Genomic DNA, 15101 nt, shown 5'->3' with positions numbered 1-15101 from the left:
TTTAATATCTGGCCCTTTACAGATAAAGTTTGTTACCCATTGCTCCAGGTAAACACACTAATGATTTTTGCCAGGAGGAGAGATTTTATCTAGCAAATACTCTTAGCAGTATATCCCTGGCTTGGGACTGCTGGTAGTAAACAGAACTAGAATCTACGGATTTATAACTCCCTTGAGAATGTCATATAAGCTATAGAACTCTTAGGTATATAATGGAGACATGTCATAACTTTAATGCTCCCCAATGTGTGAGGTGATGATCAAACCTCATATAGAGACCTAACCTATTATTCTGGACCTCAGAGTACATGTGTGATGTGAAAAGGGAGGCCCTAGGCAGCCAGCACGGTGCGCTACACCTCTTCTTACTTAATCCCTACATGAAATAATGTTGGGGATGGTCTTATCAAAATTGCTTCTTGTGACTCTTTGGAAACTTAAGTTAAGCTTTCAAATATATGAATAGTACCTGAGCTAACACAAAGGACTAGACTGTCAAACCAACTCACATGCATCAGAGATCTTAGGCTATATCAAGCTTTACTAATAATTTCAAAAACACAAGCCATCAAAAGTTACAGGAAACTCTGGCAAGACCACTCCCAACATTATCTTATGCTCGGAGTAGAGAAAATGAATTCTCTTAAAATAGGCAAAATAACCATATTTCCTAAAATAATTACTCAATGTAATTTGGTAAACAGCATATTTTACCTTCTCACTAACAGTGCACACATTCAATCCCTTCTAAACCCAGTTTTGGTATTCTATAAAGTTTTATTATTTATAATTAAATATTTTCATGAAAATAAACCAATATATGCAAGTAATTAGGATGCTGTATCATCTTTCTGTAGCAAAAGTTAATTTTTTGATCATTTCAATTCTATTTTACATAAGAACAAACATCTACTTTATTTGATTCTGAAAACTGATTCTCTTTACAATTTTTATGAAATGCCTTCTGGAGTTTTTCTCCCTTCGGTAGTATAATCTTCAGTTTACACCAAAGTAAATTCTTTGATCTCCCTAGACTTCAGGGTTTCCAGTTTAAAAAGAAAAAACTCTAAAGCAATTCTTATTGTCTTATTGATCTCCCTGGAATATTTTGGTCCTGGCAAGATCTGCTGATATGAATGTCTTTTTTCTTAAAGATGTATAACTTCAATCTTCTGAGACAGTTTCCATAAATTTATAACGTTTCTAACTTTGTTTTTAGACTCCTCACAACTGACTGATAAAAAAAATATTTGTAACAATGGCAAAATTTTACACTACTTGATTTTGTATTACAACTCACTGCAAATCAGATCATGGATACAATGAACATCCTCGTGATGATGAAATTGAAAGATCTTTGAACCAAATGAAAAGATGTAGAAAATCAGTCAGTGGGGGAGAGTAAGATAAAGAAGCATTTAATAAAGTAGTTAACATGAGTGGCTAATGCCATTATGAAACATACAGTTGTAAATATATTCTGTACCCTTTTTTGTTTTTGTTTTAAGGAAAAACATTAACTTTTGGGCTACGTCCACAATTGATCATCTACATGGGCATTCCCTCCTCCCACAATTTCAGAAGACCCTTCATTACTGAGAAAATGCAGAAGCTCTTCCAAACAGATGAAATTACCAATACCCAAGCTTTTAGAAAAGGAAAGAGGAAAAGGACAGAGACAATGGAATCAGAGAATGCAAATAGTGACATGGATAAAGGACAGGTTGGTTTTCCATTACCTTGACATAATTTTATTATCTAACTCAACCATATCCCATAATTCCTTTAATAACTTATTAGTACTTCCCCTCATCTATTAATTTATTCTTTTCTTTAATTCTTTATTCAACCAAGAGAATATAATTTTATGTTCTCCTTTTAATGCTGATTGAGTTGAGGTAGAAATATACTCAACAGACTATTTGCTTGCATCTCTTTAGGTATGACCAAATAGGCTAGTGTTCAAACTTTTTTTCATATTCTGGGAAATGAAAGATCAGCAAGATGTTAGGAAATGTTTTCTCTCTCAAAAAATTGGAGAAATTGGAATATCTGTTCCTTACATTTACTGTTTGCTTTTCTTTCTTTATGTTTTAACTCTTCCACTCTAAGCTTTATTAAAAAAAAATTAACTCCAGGACTATTCATTTCCTATGACAGCTGTAACAAATTACCACAAACCTTGTGGCTTAAAACAACACAAATTTGTTCACGATTCTGGAGGTCACAGGTCCTACTAAGCTGTAAACTGATGAGGCCAGTTCCTTCTACAGGTTCTAGGGGAGAATTCATTGCCTAATATTTTCCAGCTTTTGGAATTGCCTTTGTTTCTTGACATTTGGCCCCTTGCTCCATCTTCAATGTGCATCATTCCTATCTTTGTTTCAGACACCACATGGCCTTCTCTGACTCTGACTCCTCCTATACCCCTTTTATGAGACCCTGTGATTACACTGGGCCTACCTGGATAATCCAGGATAATCTCCTTAAATCAAGGTCCTTAACTTAATTACTTCTACAAAGTCCCATTTTCCATTTTAGTAACATTCATAAGTTCCAGGGTTTAGGACATGGATGCCTTTAGGGGGGCCATTACTCAGTCTAGCGCACTAAGCTTCTAGGTCTGGATCTTCATGAATTCCACTCTACTCCAATATTCCAGGTTTAGATCTTTACATACATAGGCCAACTTCAGCAGTTTCAGAAAACTCTTCTGTCTCAACACAGCCTAGGTTTTACAACTCAAAAGCATATGTTTTCAAACTATTGCCTAACTATTGACTTTAAAAACTATTTTTAAATCTCAAAGGTACACATGAATAATTTGTTCTAGTTGAATCCGCTCTCTCCTTTACTGATGGATAAACTTTAAATTGGCCTCATGAAACAGTATCAACAAAGAGGGTTGGGGGTGGGTATCAGGAATTAAGGTGTGAGAATGTATTACAAAAATAGAAAAAAATATTATCCCACCATAATAGTAATGATTATCAAATGTCTACTATGTTCATCGCACTATGTTAGAGGTTCTCTATATATTGTCCCATGTCATCTTTTATTTCTTTAATTTAAAAAAATTCAATCAATAAAGCTGCTACCCATCCCAAGACATAAAACATTACCATAACCTATATCTACCTATGTATTCCTCCTCTACTCCACCCCCTGCCTGCCTCACTCCAGAGGTAATCACTGAACTCAATTTTGTAGAGAATTTCCTTGCTTTGTTTTTAGTTTTATCAAATATGTCTATATTTATATGTATATTATGTAGTCTCATATATAATAATATATATTATGTATTTTATATCATTTCATTTTATTTGTTCTTAAACTTTACAAAAAGTACTGTATGTTTTATTTTGGAACTTGCTTTTTCCACTCAACATCTTACTAAGACTCATTCATTATGGCACTAATTCATTCACTATCAATGCTATGTAATATTCCATTGCCCGATGCTAACCTAACTCATTTATCCAATTACCCTATCATTGGATATTTGGAGTGTTTCTGTTTTGGTTTTTTTTTAATCAGTATGATCCATGCTGCTATGGACAGTCTTGGATATGTTCCTTTGTATACATGCTGAAAGTTTCTCTTAGGTATAGGTATAGGAGTATGTGCTGGTTTGCAACTTTTATGGACCCCAGAAGAGCCATGATCTTTTAATCCAATTTTGTGGGTGAAAACTTTTGATTGAATGTTTCCATGGAGATGTGACCCACACAACTGTGGGTGAGACCTTTTGATTAGATTGTTTCCATGGAGGTGTTACCCTACCTGTTCAGGGTGGGTCTTAATTAGATCACTGGGGTCCTTTTAGAAAGCTCACAGAGAGAAGCAGCTCAGAGAAGCTGAGAGACATTTTGGAGAGAAGCTAAGATATGTAATCCGGAGTTTAGCCCCAGGAGAAGCTAAGCGCCAACACAGATGCTGACGCTTGGAGATGCTTGGAGATGCAGAATAGAATAAATCCAAATAAACCCACTCCAAGACATATTCTGATCACACTGTCAAATACTGAAGAGAAGGAGCAAGTTCTGAAAGCAGCAAGAAAAAAGCAATTCACCACATACAAAGGAAACAACATAAGACTAAGTAATGACTACTCAGCGGCCACCATGGAGGTGAGAAGGCAGTGGCATGACATATTTAAAATTCTGAGAGAGAAAAATTTCCAACCAAGAATACTTTATCCAGCAAAACTCTCTTTCCAATTTGAGGGAGAGCTTAAATTTTTCACAGACAAACAAATGCTGAGAGATTTTGCCAATAAAAGACCTGCCCTACTTCAGATACTAAAGGGAGCCCTACCGACAGAGAAACAAAGAAAGGAGAATTTTAACAGACATATATAGAACCTTACATCCAAAATCACCAGGACACACATTTTTCTCTAGTGATCCCAGATCTTTCTCCAGAATTGACCATGGGCTGGGACATAAAACAAGCCTTGATAAATTAAAAAAAAAAAAACAATTGAATATATTCAAAGCACATTCTCTGACCACAATGGAATACAAATAGAAGTCAATAATTTTTTATTTGTAACCACTATTTACTTCCTACATGATATAAAATACACAAACTCTAATGACAAATCAGTGGTTTTGGACTCAATGTAAAATATGTAATTTTTGACAAGAACTATATAAAGGTGGGGGAATGAAGGAGTATAGGAACATAGTTTACATGTCCTATTGAAGTTAAGTTGGTATCAAAGAAAAACAAGATTGTTATGGATTTAAGAGGTTAATTTTAAGCCCCATAGTAAACACAAAGAAATTATCAGAGAATATGACCATAGAGATGAAAAGTAGAGTATGGGTTACTAGAAGTGGGGAAGGGGCAATGGGGAGTTAAGAAATGAGTGTAAGGTTGCTATTTGAGGTGAAGGGAAATTTCTAGTAATGGATGGTGGGAAGGTGATAGCATTACAACATTCTAAATGTGATTAATCCCACCAATGGAATGCTAGGGAGGGGGTGGAATGGGAAGATTTAGGCTGTATATATGTTTCCACAATTGAAAAAAAAAAAAAAGGCAGTCTAAATAGATGACAGTTGAATGCCAAGGATGATCCTGGATGGGATCTGAGGATGGAGGACAGGAGGCTCAAAGGGACACAGTTGAGACATAAGAAAAAAAAAAGGAAATATAGAATGTAAGCTTTGTATTAATGTTGAATTTCTTGAACTTCTTAGCTGCGCTTAATGGGATTGCATAAAAGAATGTTCTTGTTCATGGGAATTGTATATGTGAATTACAGTGTTTGCTCAAGGATGTGTGCAGCTTCCTCTCATATGTTCAGAAGACAGAGCAATAGATGATGGATGATAGGGAGGAAAAGAGAAATGGTGGTGTGACAGCATCTTAAAGTTGGTGGATCAGGGTATCAGGGGAGGGGAGTCAGGGTATGCTGGAGTTCTGTGTATGGGGTTTGTATTGTTTTTGCAACTGTTCCTGTAACTTTGAATTTATTTCAAAATAAAAGTAAAAAAAAAAAAAAAGAAGACACAGAAGCTTGGATCTGAGAACCTCCCTATGCATCTCTTTGGGTCTCTTATTTGGATCCTTTTACTGTAATAAAATTATAATCATAAGCAGAGAAAAAAAAATCCAATCCATTTCTGGTATTTTGCACAAAGCCAGCTTTAGTAAACCAGAACAGAGTGGAACTGTGAGATGTATTTAACTTTACAAGATAAGGTTAAAATGTTTTACAAAGTATTTGTACCAATTTACATTCTCACCAGCAATATGTAGAAAATTCTATTATTCTACATCCACTCTGCACATGGTTTCATCAAACTTCTTAATTTTTGCCAAAAATGATATTATATTGTCATCTTGATCTCCTTTTCCCTAATTGTTAATGAAATCGAACATCTCTTTGTATGCTTATTAGCCATATGTCTTTCCTGTTCTGTAAAATGCTTGTTCATGTCATCTGTCTATTTTTCCATTAGCTGTTGGGTTGTTTTGTTTTGTTTTTCATTCATTTGCAGGAATATATATCTGTGTTAATTACCTGTTATGCAAATATCTTCTACCAGTTTGTAACTTGTCTTTTCACTTTATTTAATATATCTTTTAATGAACAAAGTTCTTAATTTTAAAGTAGTTGAATTTATCAATGTTTTTTTATTATGACCAGTGACTTTATGGCTTGTTTAAGAAATCTTTTCCTGCCCTCTGTCATATATCAAAGTGCTTCATGTACATGGATTTATTTCTGGCCTTTCTATTTTATTTCATTGGTCCTAACATCTATCCCTGTACCAGTACTATAGTACTATACAATTTTAATTGCTCTAGACTTTTAATAGACCTTTGTAATGTAAGAAAAGACCCTGTTCCGTATACGTCTTCAGGATTGCCTTGGCTATTCTTGGCCTTTTGCTCTTCCATATACATTTTAGAATCCATTTATCAAGTTCCCAAAAAAACCATTTGCATTGTTATTGGAATTGTATTAAATCTAGATGATTAGAGAGACAATATTAAAAAAAAATAAATAAATCTTCTCATCTCTGAACATGGAATCTTTCTCCTTTAATTTAGATTTTTTTGTGTTTCATTAAAGTTTTATGACTTTCTACATCAAGGCCTTGCACATCTTTTTTATGTGTTAATGATAGCTGTTCTCAAAAGAGATTTTAAGGTAAATACAAAATATTTAGGTTCTAAGTATTAGTAAGGTTAAGGGAAATTATAAAAATTCCTTTTTTGGAGATCTTTTTAAAAGTATTTATGGAAGTATAATATACAACACAAGAGTACACACTGAATTATCACAAACTGAACACACCCAGATCAAGAAACAGAACATCACCAGCACCTGAGAAGCTCACCTCTATTCTCCTCCCCACAGGTAAATACTGTCCTGACTTTTAATAAATGGTGTCCTTTTGGACATTATGTTTACTAGTTGTTTGTTGCTGGTATATAGAAACAACTAACTTTTTTAAAACAGCTTTATGAAACATAATTCATATACCATATAATTCATCCACTTGTGTACATTTTAATTTTAAGTATATTCACAAATTGTGCAATTATCACCACAGTCAATTTTAGAACATTCTCATCACCTAAAAAGGAAGCCCCATATACTTTATCTATTATCCCTCCCAACCCCCACCCCAGCCCTAAACAAGCACTAATCTACTTTCTGTCTCTTATAGATAACCTGATTCTTGACTTTTCATATGAGTTGAATCATATAACGTATGGACTTTTGTCACTAGCTTCTTTCACACGGCATAATGTTTTCAAGGTTCACGCAAGTTGTAGCATATATCAGTACTTAATTCTTTTTATGGATGAATAATATGTATGAATACACCACATTTTGTTTATTCATTTGTCTATTAATGGACATTTAAGTTGTTTCCACTTTCTGGCTATTATTAATAATGCTGCTATGACCATTTATCTTTGGATTGAATATTTATTAGGTGAAATTAGGAACCCACTACTTAATAAATCAAACCCTTGACTTGAGGCTTGGTCTTCTGAAACTTGGGGTTGTAAATGGGAGGCTGAGCCCTCCTATAATTATGCTATGACCATTTATCTTGGGATAGAATATATATTAAGTGAAATTAGGAACCCACTACTTAATAAATCAAGCCCTTGACTTCAGACTTGGTCTTGTGAAACTTGGGGTTGTAAATGGGAGGCTGAGCACTCCTATAATTATGCCTAAGAGGCACCTCCAGGGAGCCTCTTTTGTTGCTCAGATGTAGCCTTTCTCTCTCTAAGCCCAACTCAGCAAGTAAATTCATTAACCCCCCACCCCCACCCCACATGAGGGACATGACTCCTAGGAGAATGAATCTCTCTGGCGACATGGGACATGACTCCCAGAAATGAGCATAGCCCTGGAAGTGAGGGATTGAAAATGCCTACTTGACCAAAAGGAGGAAAAAAGAAAGGTAACAAACTGAGGTCACAGTGGCTGAGAGTTCCCAAATAGAGTTGAGAGGCTATCCTGGAGTTTCTCTTATGCAAGCTCCAGCTAGACATCCCAAATTGCCACAGTACACCATGTCCTTAACAAAAGTAGTCCCCAAATACCTAGGTCCCTACCTGAGATTCTATAAAACATTCACTCACTAAGTTTTTTATCTCAGAAACTTAAATCCAAAAGAGTGTTCCTATGCCAGACAAGTCCTAAAACCCAGAGGCAAGAGCCTCTTTAAGAACAACAATCAGATGCAGCCCCCTTCCCCATATTGTCAACACCTTCAATATGAACAAATTAGGGTGTTCACTGCCTAGACACCCCTGAAAATGAAGAAAGAGATTGAGAGGAATGGGTGCAACAAACAAGATATGATTTAACAAAGATTTATGAATACTGAGACTTTATATATATTTAAGATGCTGAGGTGTTGGAGTAGCTGGAAGGAGGTAAATGACATGGTGGAACTATAACCTATAAAATCCTTTGAAATTTGCTCTATAGCTACTTGTTGAATTGTACTTTGAAAATCTTCACCTTTCTGTATATCCCCTATATTGTATAACAAGGAAAGAACTGAAACTGTGGAACTGTAACTCATAACAGTTTTTGAAATTACCTGTATAACTGCTTGTTGAGCTGTACATCGAAAGTTAACACCTTTCTGTATATATGTTAATATTTTACAATAATGGAAATAGCTGAAGTTGTGAAACTGTGACTTATGACAGTCTTTGAAATTTGTTCTCTAACTATTTGCTAAATCATACTTTGAAAGTTATCACTGTTATGTGTATGTTAAAGTTTACAATAAAAATGCATTAAAAATAATAATGCTGCTATGAAATTCATGTTCAAGTATTTGTTTAGACATATGTTATCATTTCTCTTGAGTATTGGAATAGAATTGCTGGATCATATATTAACTCTGTTTTATGGTTTGAGGAACTGCCAGACTGTTTCCCAAAGTGCTGCAAAATTTTACATCCCCACCAGGAGTATATGAGGATTCCAATTTCTGCACATCTTCACAATCACATCATTTTTTTATTCTAGCCATCCTTGCAGTTGTGAAGTAGTATCTCCTTGGGTTTTGATTTGCATTTTCCTGATGGCTAATGATGTCAATCATCTTTTCATATCCTTATTGACAATTGTTTTGGTTGCTAAAGCTGCCAAAATGCAAAATACCAGAAATGGGTTGGTTTTCTCAATAGGGACTTATTAGGTTACAAATGTAGAGTTCAAAGGCCAGGAAAATGTCCAAATTAAGGCTTTAAGAGGAAGATACCTTTTTGGAGGAAAGGCTGCTGGCATCCAGGGTTCCTCTGTCACATGGGAAGGCAATGGTGACATCTGCTGGTCCTCTTCTGGGTTCCTTTCAATGGCTCTCTCTCCCCTCCAGAGGCTTTTCTCTGGATTTCATCTCTTAGCTTCTCTGAGCTCTCTGAGTTTCATCTGTCTTTTATCCTCCCATAAAGGACCCCAGCAAGGAAATTAAGACCCACCTTAAATGGACTGGGTACATCTTCATGGAAACAACCTAATCAAAAGGTCCCACCCACAATAAGTCTACACCCACAAGAATGGATTAAAAGAACATGGTTTTTCTGGGGGTACATAACAGCTCCAAACCAGCACAAGCACTTTTATATCTTCTTTGGAGAAATGTTTATTCAGATCCTTTGCCCATTTTCTAGTTAGATTATTTGTCTTTTTAATATTAACTTATAAGATTTCTTTATATATTCTACATTTAGGTCCTTTATCAGATATATGAGTTGCAAATATTTTCTCCCATTCTGTGAGGTATCTTTTCACCCTTTTGATGTCCTTTGAAGTTTTTATATTGATGAAATCCAATTTATCTATTTTTTGTTGTTGCTCATACTTCTGGTGTTATATCTAAGAATATAATTCTTTGCAAAATCCAAGGTCATGAAGATTTACCCCTATGTTTTCTTTTCAGAATTTTACAGTTTTAGCTCTTATATTTGGTTCATTTATCCATTTTGAGTGAATTTTTGTATATGGTGTGAAGTAAGGGTCCAACTTCATTCTTTTGCATATGACTATCCAGTTGTCCCAGTGCTGTCTGTTGAAAGACTATTCTTTTTGTCTTGGCACCCTTGTTGAAAATCAGTTGTCCATAGATGTATGGTATATTTCTGGACTCTCAATTCTATTCTGTTGATTGATACATCTCTCCTGTGCCAGTACCATATTGCCTTGGTAACCATTGCTTTGTAGTAAGTTTTTGAAACAGGGAAAGTGTGGGTCCTCTTCCTTCATTCTTTCCAGGATTGCCTGTCTTTTCTGGGTCTCTCGCACTTCCACATGAATTTTAGTATCAGCTTGTCAATTTCTACAAAAAGGTCATCTGGGATTTATGACAGGAATTGTGTTGAATCTGCAGATCAATTTGGGGAGTACTGCCATCTTAATGTTAAGTTTTTCCATCCATGAAGATGGAATGTTTTTCTATTTATTTAAACCTTGTTTGGCTAAATTTATTCCAAAGTATTTTATTGTTTTTGATATTATGAATGGAATTCTTTTCTTAATTTCATTTTAGGATTTCTCATTGCCAGTATTCAGTGATACAATTAATTTTTTTAATTTTATCTTGTATTCTGTAAAGTTGCTGGACTTGTTTATCGTTCTAGTAGTTTTGTAGTGGAGTCCTTAGGATTGTCTATATTCAACCATATATTTGAGAATAAAGTTAGTTTTAATTCTTCCTTTCCAATGTGGATGCCTGTTGTTTCTTTTTCTTGTTTAATTTCCCTGGCTAGACCCTCCAGTATAATGTTGAATAGAAGTGGCACAAGTGGACATTCTTGTCTTGTTCCTGATCTTAGGGGGAAACCATCCAGCCTTTTCACCATTAAGTATCGTGTTAGCTGTGGGTTTTTCATGAATGCCTTTTCTTCTTTTCCACATATCTAATTTGATAGATGTTTTTATCATAACAGGGTGTTGGATTTTGTCAAATGCTTTTTCTGCATCTTTTGAGATGATCATGTGATTTTTGTTTTGTATTCAATTACTATAATATAGTAAATTAAATGATTCCCAGATGTTGGCCCAACCTTCCATTCCTTGAATAAATCCCACTTGGTCATGTAAAATTATTTTTATATGTAGCTGGACTTGGTTTGATAGTATTTTGTTGAGAATTTTTGTATGCCTTTTCATAAGGGATATTGGTCTCTAGTTTTCTTTTCTTGTGATATTTTTGTCCTGTTTTGGTATTAGGGTAATACTGGCCTGATTAAATTAGTTGGCAAGTATCCCCTGCTCTTTTGGTTTTTGAAATGCTTGTTAAGTACTGGTATTAATTCTTCTTTAAGTTGATTGATAGAAGTCAGCATTGAAGCCATCTGCAACTAGTCTTCTGTCTGTGGGAAGTGTTTTTTTTTGTTTTTGTTTTTGTTTTTTTTTTTCAACTAAACCAGTCTCTTCATTTGCAATAAATCTAATCTGATTCCTATTTCTTCTTGAATCCATTTTGGTAGTTTGTGTCTTTCTAGAATATTTGTCCATTTCACCTATAATCTTGTTTATTTCTGGAAGGTCGATAGTAACATCACCTCTTTCATTTGTGATTCTAGTAATCTGAGTCTTCCTCTTTTTTTTCATGGTCAATCTAGTTAAAGGTTTCTCAATTTTGTGGATCTTTCCAAAGAACCTGCTTTTGGTTTCATTTATTCTCTTTTTCTTTTCTATATTTCCATTTCCAATCTCTATTATTTCCTTTCTTTCACTTTTTTTAGATGTAGTTTGCTCTTCTTTTTTCTGTGTATTATAGGGGAAGTTTAGAAGCATGTAAACTTTTGTATATTGGTTTGTATCTTGCCATGTTGCTAAGCTCTCCTATTTTATTTAATAATTTTCTATATGTATTTATTGATGAAAGAAATAAAGTTGAGATAGTGAAGCATCCTGCTCAAAGTCAGATTGCATGTCAGAAAACAGCCCAGATTTGCATGGCATTCTTGCTGATTCTACTCTGTTAGCTATTTTTCTACTTTATATTTTTCACTGAAGTTAGGCAGAAAATCAGAATCCTGATTTTCTGCTTCATAAGAGTTACACGAGCATAAACCTATGATATCCTTTTCTTATTCTGAGTTCATCTGGATGGTGGAAGACAAATTGGTGCTAGATCACTAATTATGGCCCAGTTCCTCTCCTGCAGCAGAAAGTGCCTGGGAGAACAGGAATATGTAAGTCTGGTTAAGTCCCTTCAGCATACATAATATGGGATAAACCATTAATGATGCTATAAAGCTCCTTTTGTTGTATCTGCCTTGTTTTTTAGAGAGATCCATATTCGGGAAATGCCTTTCTGCCTGCTGAGAGCTCCAGTGAGGATGAAGAACCTTTAGCAGAATTGTCAAAGGAGGAATTATGCACCAAAATAAAAAGTCTGAAACAAAAACTAACAAACACCCGGAAAGAAAATAGCCGACTCCGACAGTCTTTGGTCATGCTTCAAGGTAAACTCTGAGAAAATTTGACATTTTAGATGAAAGGGAAAATATGTAATAATGAAAATTATTACAAATCAGCTGTCATGAATGAAAAGAAAATCAGTACTTTGATAACTCAAAATTCACATTTTAAGAAAACCTCATGATTATATAATGTGGACGCTCTATTGAAGCTTCTAGTATATTGTTTATAAAATTTTAGATTATTCCTACAAAATTCTAAATGTTGTATTCATTTAATAATGTTCAACAAATATTTATTGAACATTTGGTATAGGCCATTGACTCAGGTAGTTCCCAAGAGAAAAAAAATCAGTAAAACAGAGCAAATACATTAAGAATCTCAGTATGTGCTTGTCTCATACTCCTTTAATGGAGAAAGTTCTAAAAAATGGAGCTTGTTATAATTCATTATTAACCATCAGAATTGGTGATTCCAGGTATTAAATTTGAGTTTTTGTTTTAGGGGGAGTGATTCAGGAAAATAATCACATTTCTTTGGGGACATATACAGGAGAAAGATCAACCTAAGCAAATTAAAAAGCAATTTGTTTAATGGCTTTTGATAGGAACTTGTGTTGTGTTGAAGTGTTTTTTGTTTTGTTTTGTTTTTCCAAAAATTAGGTTTTCCATTTGTGATTAAGCACCATGCAGTATTTTGTACAGTTGAATATTTGGCAATTATGTACTCTATTGAGCAGCATGCTATTGTAAACAGCAAATACACAAAACATTTTAAAAAGAAGATCTCTCTGGCTGCTGTATGCAGAATAAGTATACATGGCACATGAAAGAAAGTGGGAAAGACCCATCCACAATAAGATGATGGTAGCCTAGACTAGTGTGGTGGTTAGGTTCATGTGTCAACTTGGCCAGGTGATGGTGCCCAGCTGTCTGGTCAAGCAAGCACTGGCCTATCTGTTGCTGTGAGGACATTTCATGGACTTAAGTCGTCACTATGTTCATTGCATCTGTGGCTAATTAATTGGTAGTCAGCTAAGGGGAGTGTCTTCTGCAGTGAGAGAAATTTAATGTGATCAATGGAAGGCTTTTAAATGGGAGGTGGTAGCTTCAGTGAAGAGAAGAGAGACCTTTCATCTCTGCTTCGGCCTGCCAGCCTCTTCAGGAGAATTTATCAAAGACCTTCAATGGAGTGCCAGCTTGAGCCAGCCCTATGGAATTTAGACTTGTGCATTCCCACAGTTGTGTGAGACCCTTTTATAAAATCTCATACTATTTACAGATATCTCCTGTTGGTTCTGTTTCCTGACTAATACACCTAGGGAGATGGCTGCAAAATAAAGTGGACATTTCCACAATATTTTTGGAGGCAGAATTGACAGGAGACAGAATATGGTGATTGGTGAGGTTGACAGAGTAATGGCTCACATGCTACCCTAAGAATAATTATTAAATTGGAGGTTTGATAGTTTTAAGTAGAAACAGCCACATGTGAATAGAAATAAGATGTTTATTAATCCATTAAAAAGCCATCACTTCTTTATTTCTTCCCTTTAAATATTGCATTCTTGTAATTGATGGTTTTTCCTGGTGAGGTTTTTAAGATTTTCAAAGAAAAATAATTCCATTTTATATGAAGAACTTAGAGTAAAATGAAAACTAGTTTAAAAACTTAGCATAAATTACTGCTTGAATGCATAGATTTTGGACCTTGGTTTGGATTCCAACTCTGCTTTTTAACTGTACAGCTTTGGCCATGTCACTTTACTGTGCCTTACCCCCAGCTTCAATTTCCTCATCTACTAAATAGGGATTGTGCCGGTTTGAGTGTATTGTGTCCCCCAAATGCCATTATCTTTGTGGTTTTGTGTGGGGCAGGCGTTTTGGTGATGGCTGGATTTGCTTGGAATGTGCCCCACCCAGCTGTGGGCAATGATTCTGATGAGATGTTCTCATGGAGGTGTGGCCCCACCCATTCGGGGTGGGCCTTGATCGGTGGAGCTACATAAATGAGCTGACTCGGGGGGAGGAAGAGTGCAGCTGGGAGTGATGTTTTGAAGAGGAGCAAGCTTGCTAGAGAGGAACGTCCTGGGAGAAAACCGTTTTGAGGCCGGAGCTTTGGAGCAGATGCCAGCTGCCTTCCTAGCTAACAGGTTTTCCAGAGGCCATTGCCCATCCTCTGGTGAGGGTACCCGATTGCTGATGTGTTACCTTGGATGCTTTGTGGCCTTAAGACTGTAATTGTAAATAAACCCCCGTTTTATAAAAGCCTATCCATCTCTGGTGTTTTGCATTCTGCAGCATTAGCAAACTAGGACAGATTTTGGTACTGGAAGTGGGGTGCTTTTGCTGCTGAGTTTGCAAATACCAAACATGTTGGAACGGCTTTTTAAATGGATAAGGGGAAATTTCTGGAAGAGTTGTGAGGAGCTTGATAGAAAAGGCCAAAACTGCTTTAAAGAGACTGTTTGTGGAAATATGGACTCTAAAGATACTTCTGATGAGGACTTGAACAGAAATGATGCATGTGTTGTAAACTGGAAGAAAGGCGATCCTTGTTTTAAAGTGGCAGAGAATTTGGCAAAATTGAGTCCTGGTGTCAGATGGAAGGAAGAATCTGGAAGCAACAACTTGGAATACTTAGCTGAGGAGATGTCCAGACTACGTGTGGA

At 35.5% G+C, this 15101-nt stretch overlaps 1 protein-coding gene across 8 annotated transcripts in view; it reads left to right on the top strand.

Moving 5' to 3' along the window:
- The window catches only part of BEND6 (BEN domain containing 6), a 74709-nt gene that overhangs the window by 18640 nt on the left and 40968 nt on the right, over positions 1-15101 (top strand). For 7 of the 8 annotated variants that reach the window (XR_005218069.1, XM_037844390.1, XM_037844391.1 and 4 more), the window contains 2 exons: positions 1509-1723; positions 12297-12474. Coding sequence is in view for 7 of the 8 variants with exons in the window: in XM_037844392.1 (XP_037700320.1) it covers positions 1509-1723; positions 12297-12474 (393 nt within the window). In the remaining variant the exon portion in view is untranslated. The remainder of the gene's footprint in view (positions 1-1508; positions 1724-12296; positions 12475-15101) is intronic. The other variant, XM_037844393.1, reaches the window with a different exon arrangement.

The sequence above is a fragment of the Choloepus didactylus genome, chromosome 7 (genome assembly GCF_015220235.1).
Source record: "Choloepus didactylus isolate mChoDid1 chromosome 7, mChoDid1.pri, whole genome shotgun sequence".
Lineage (NCBI taxonomy): Eukaryota > Metazoa > Chordata > Mammalia > Pilosa > Megalonychidae > Choloepus > Choloepus didactylus.
The sequence above is the reverse complement of the archived record's forward strand: the minus strand, read 5'-3'. Positions and strand labels throughout refer to the sequence as shown.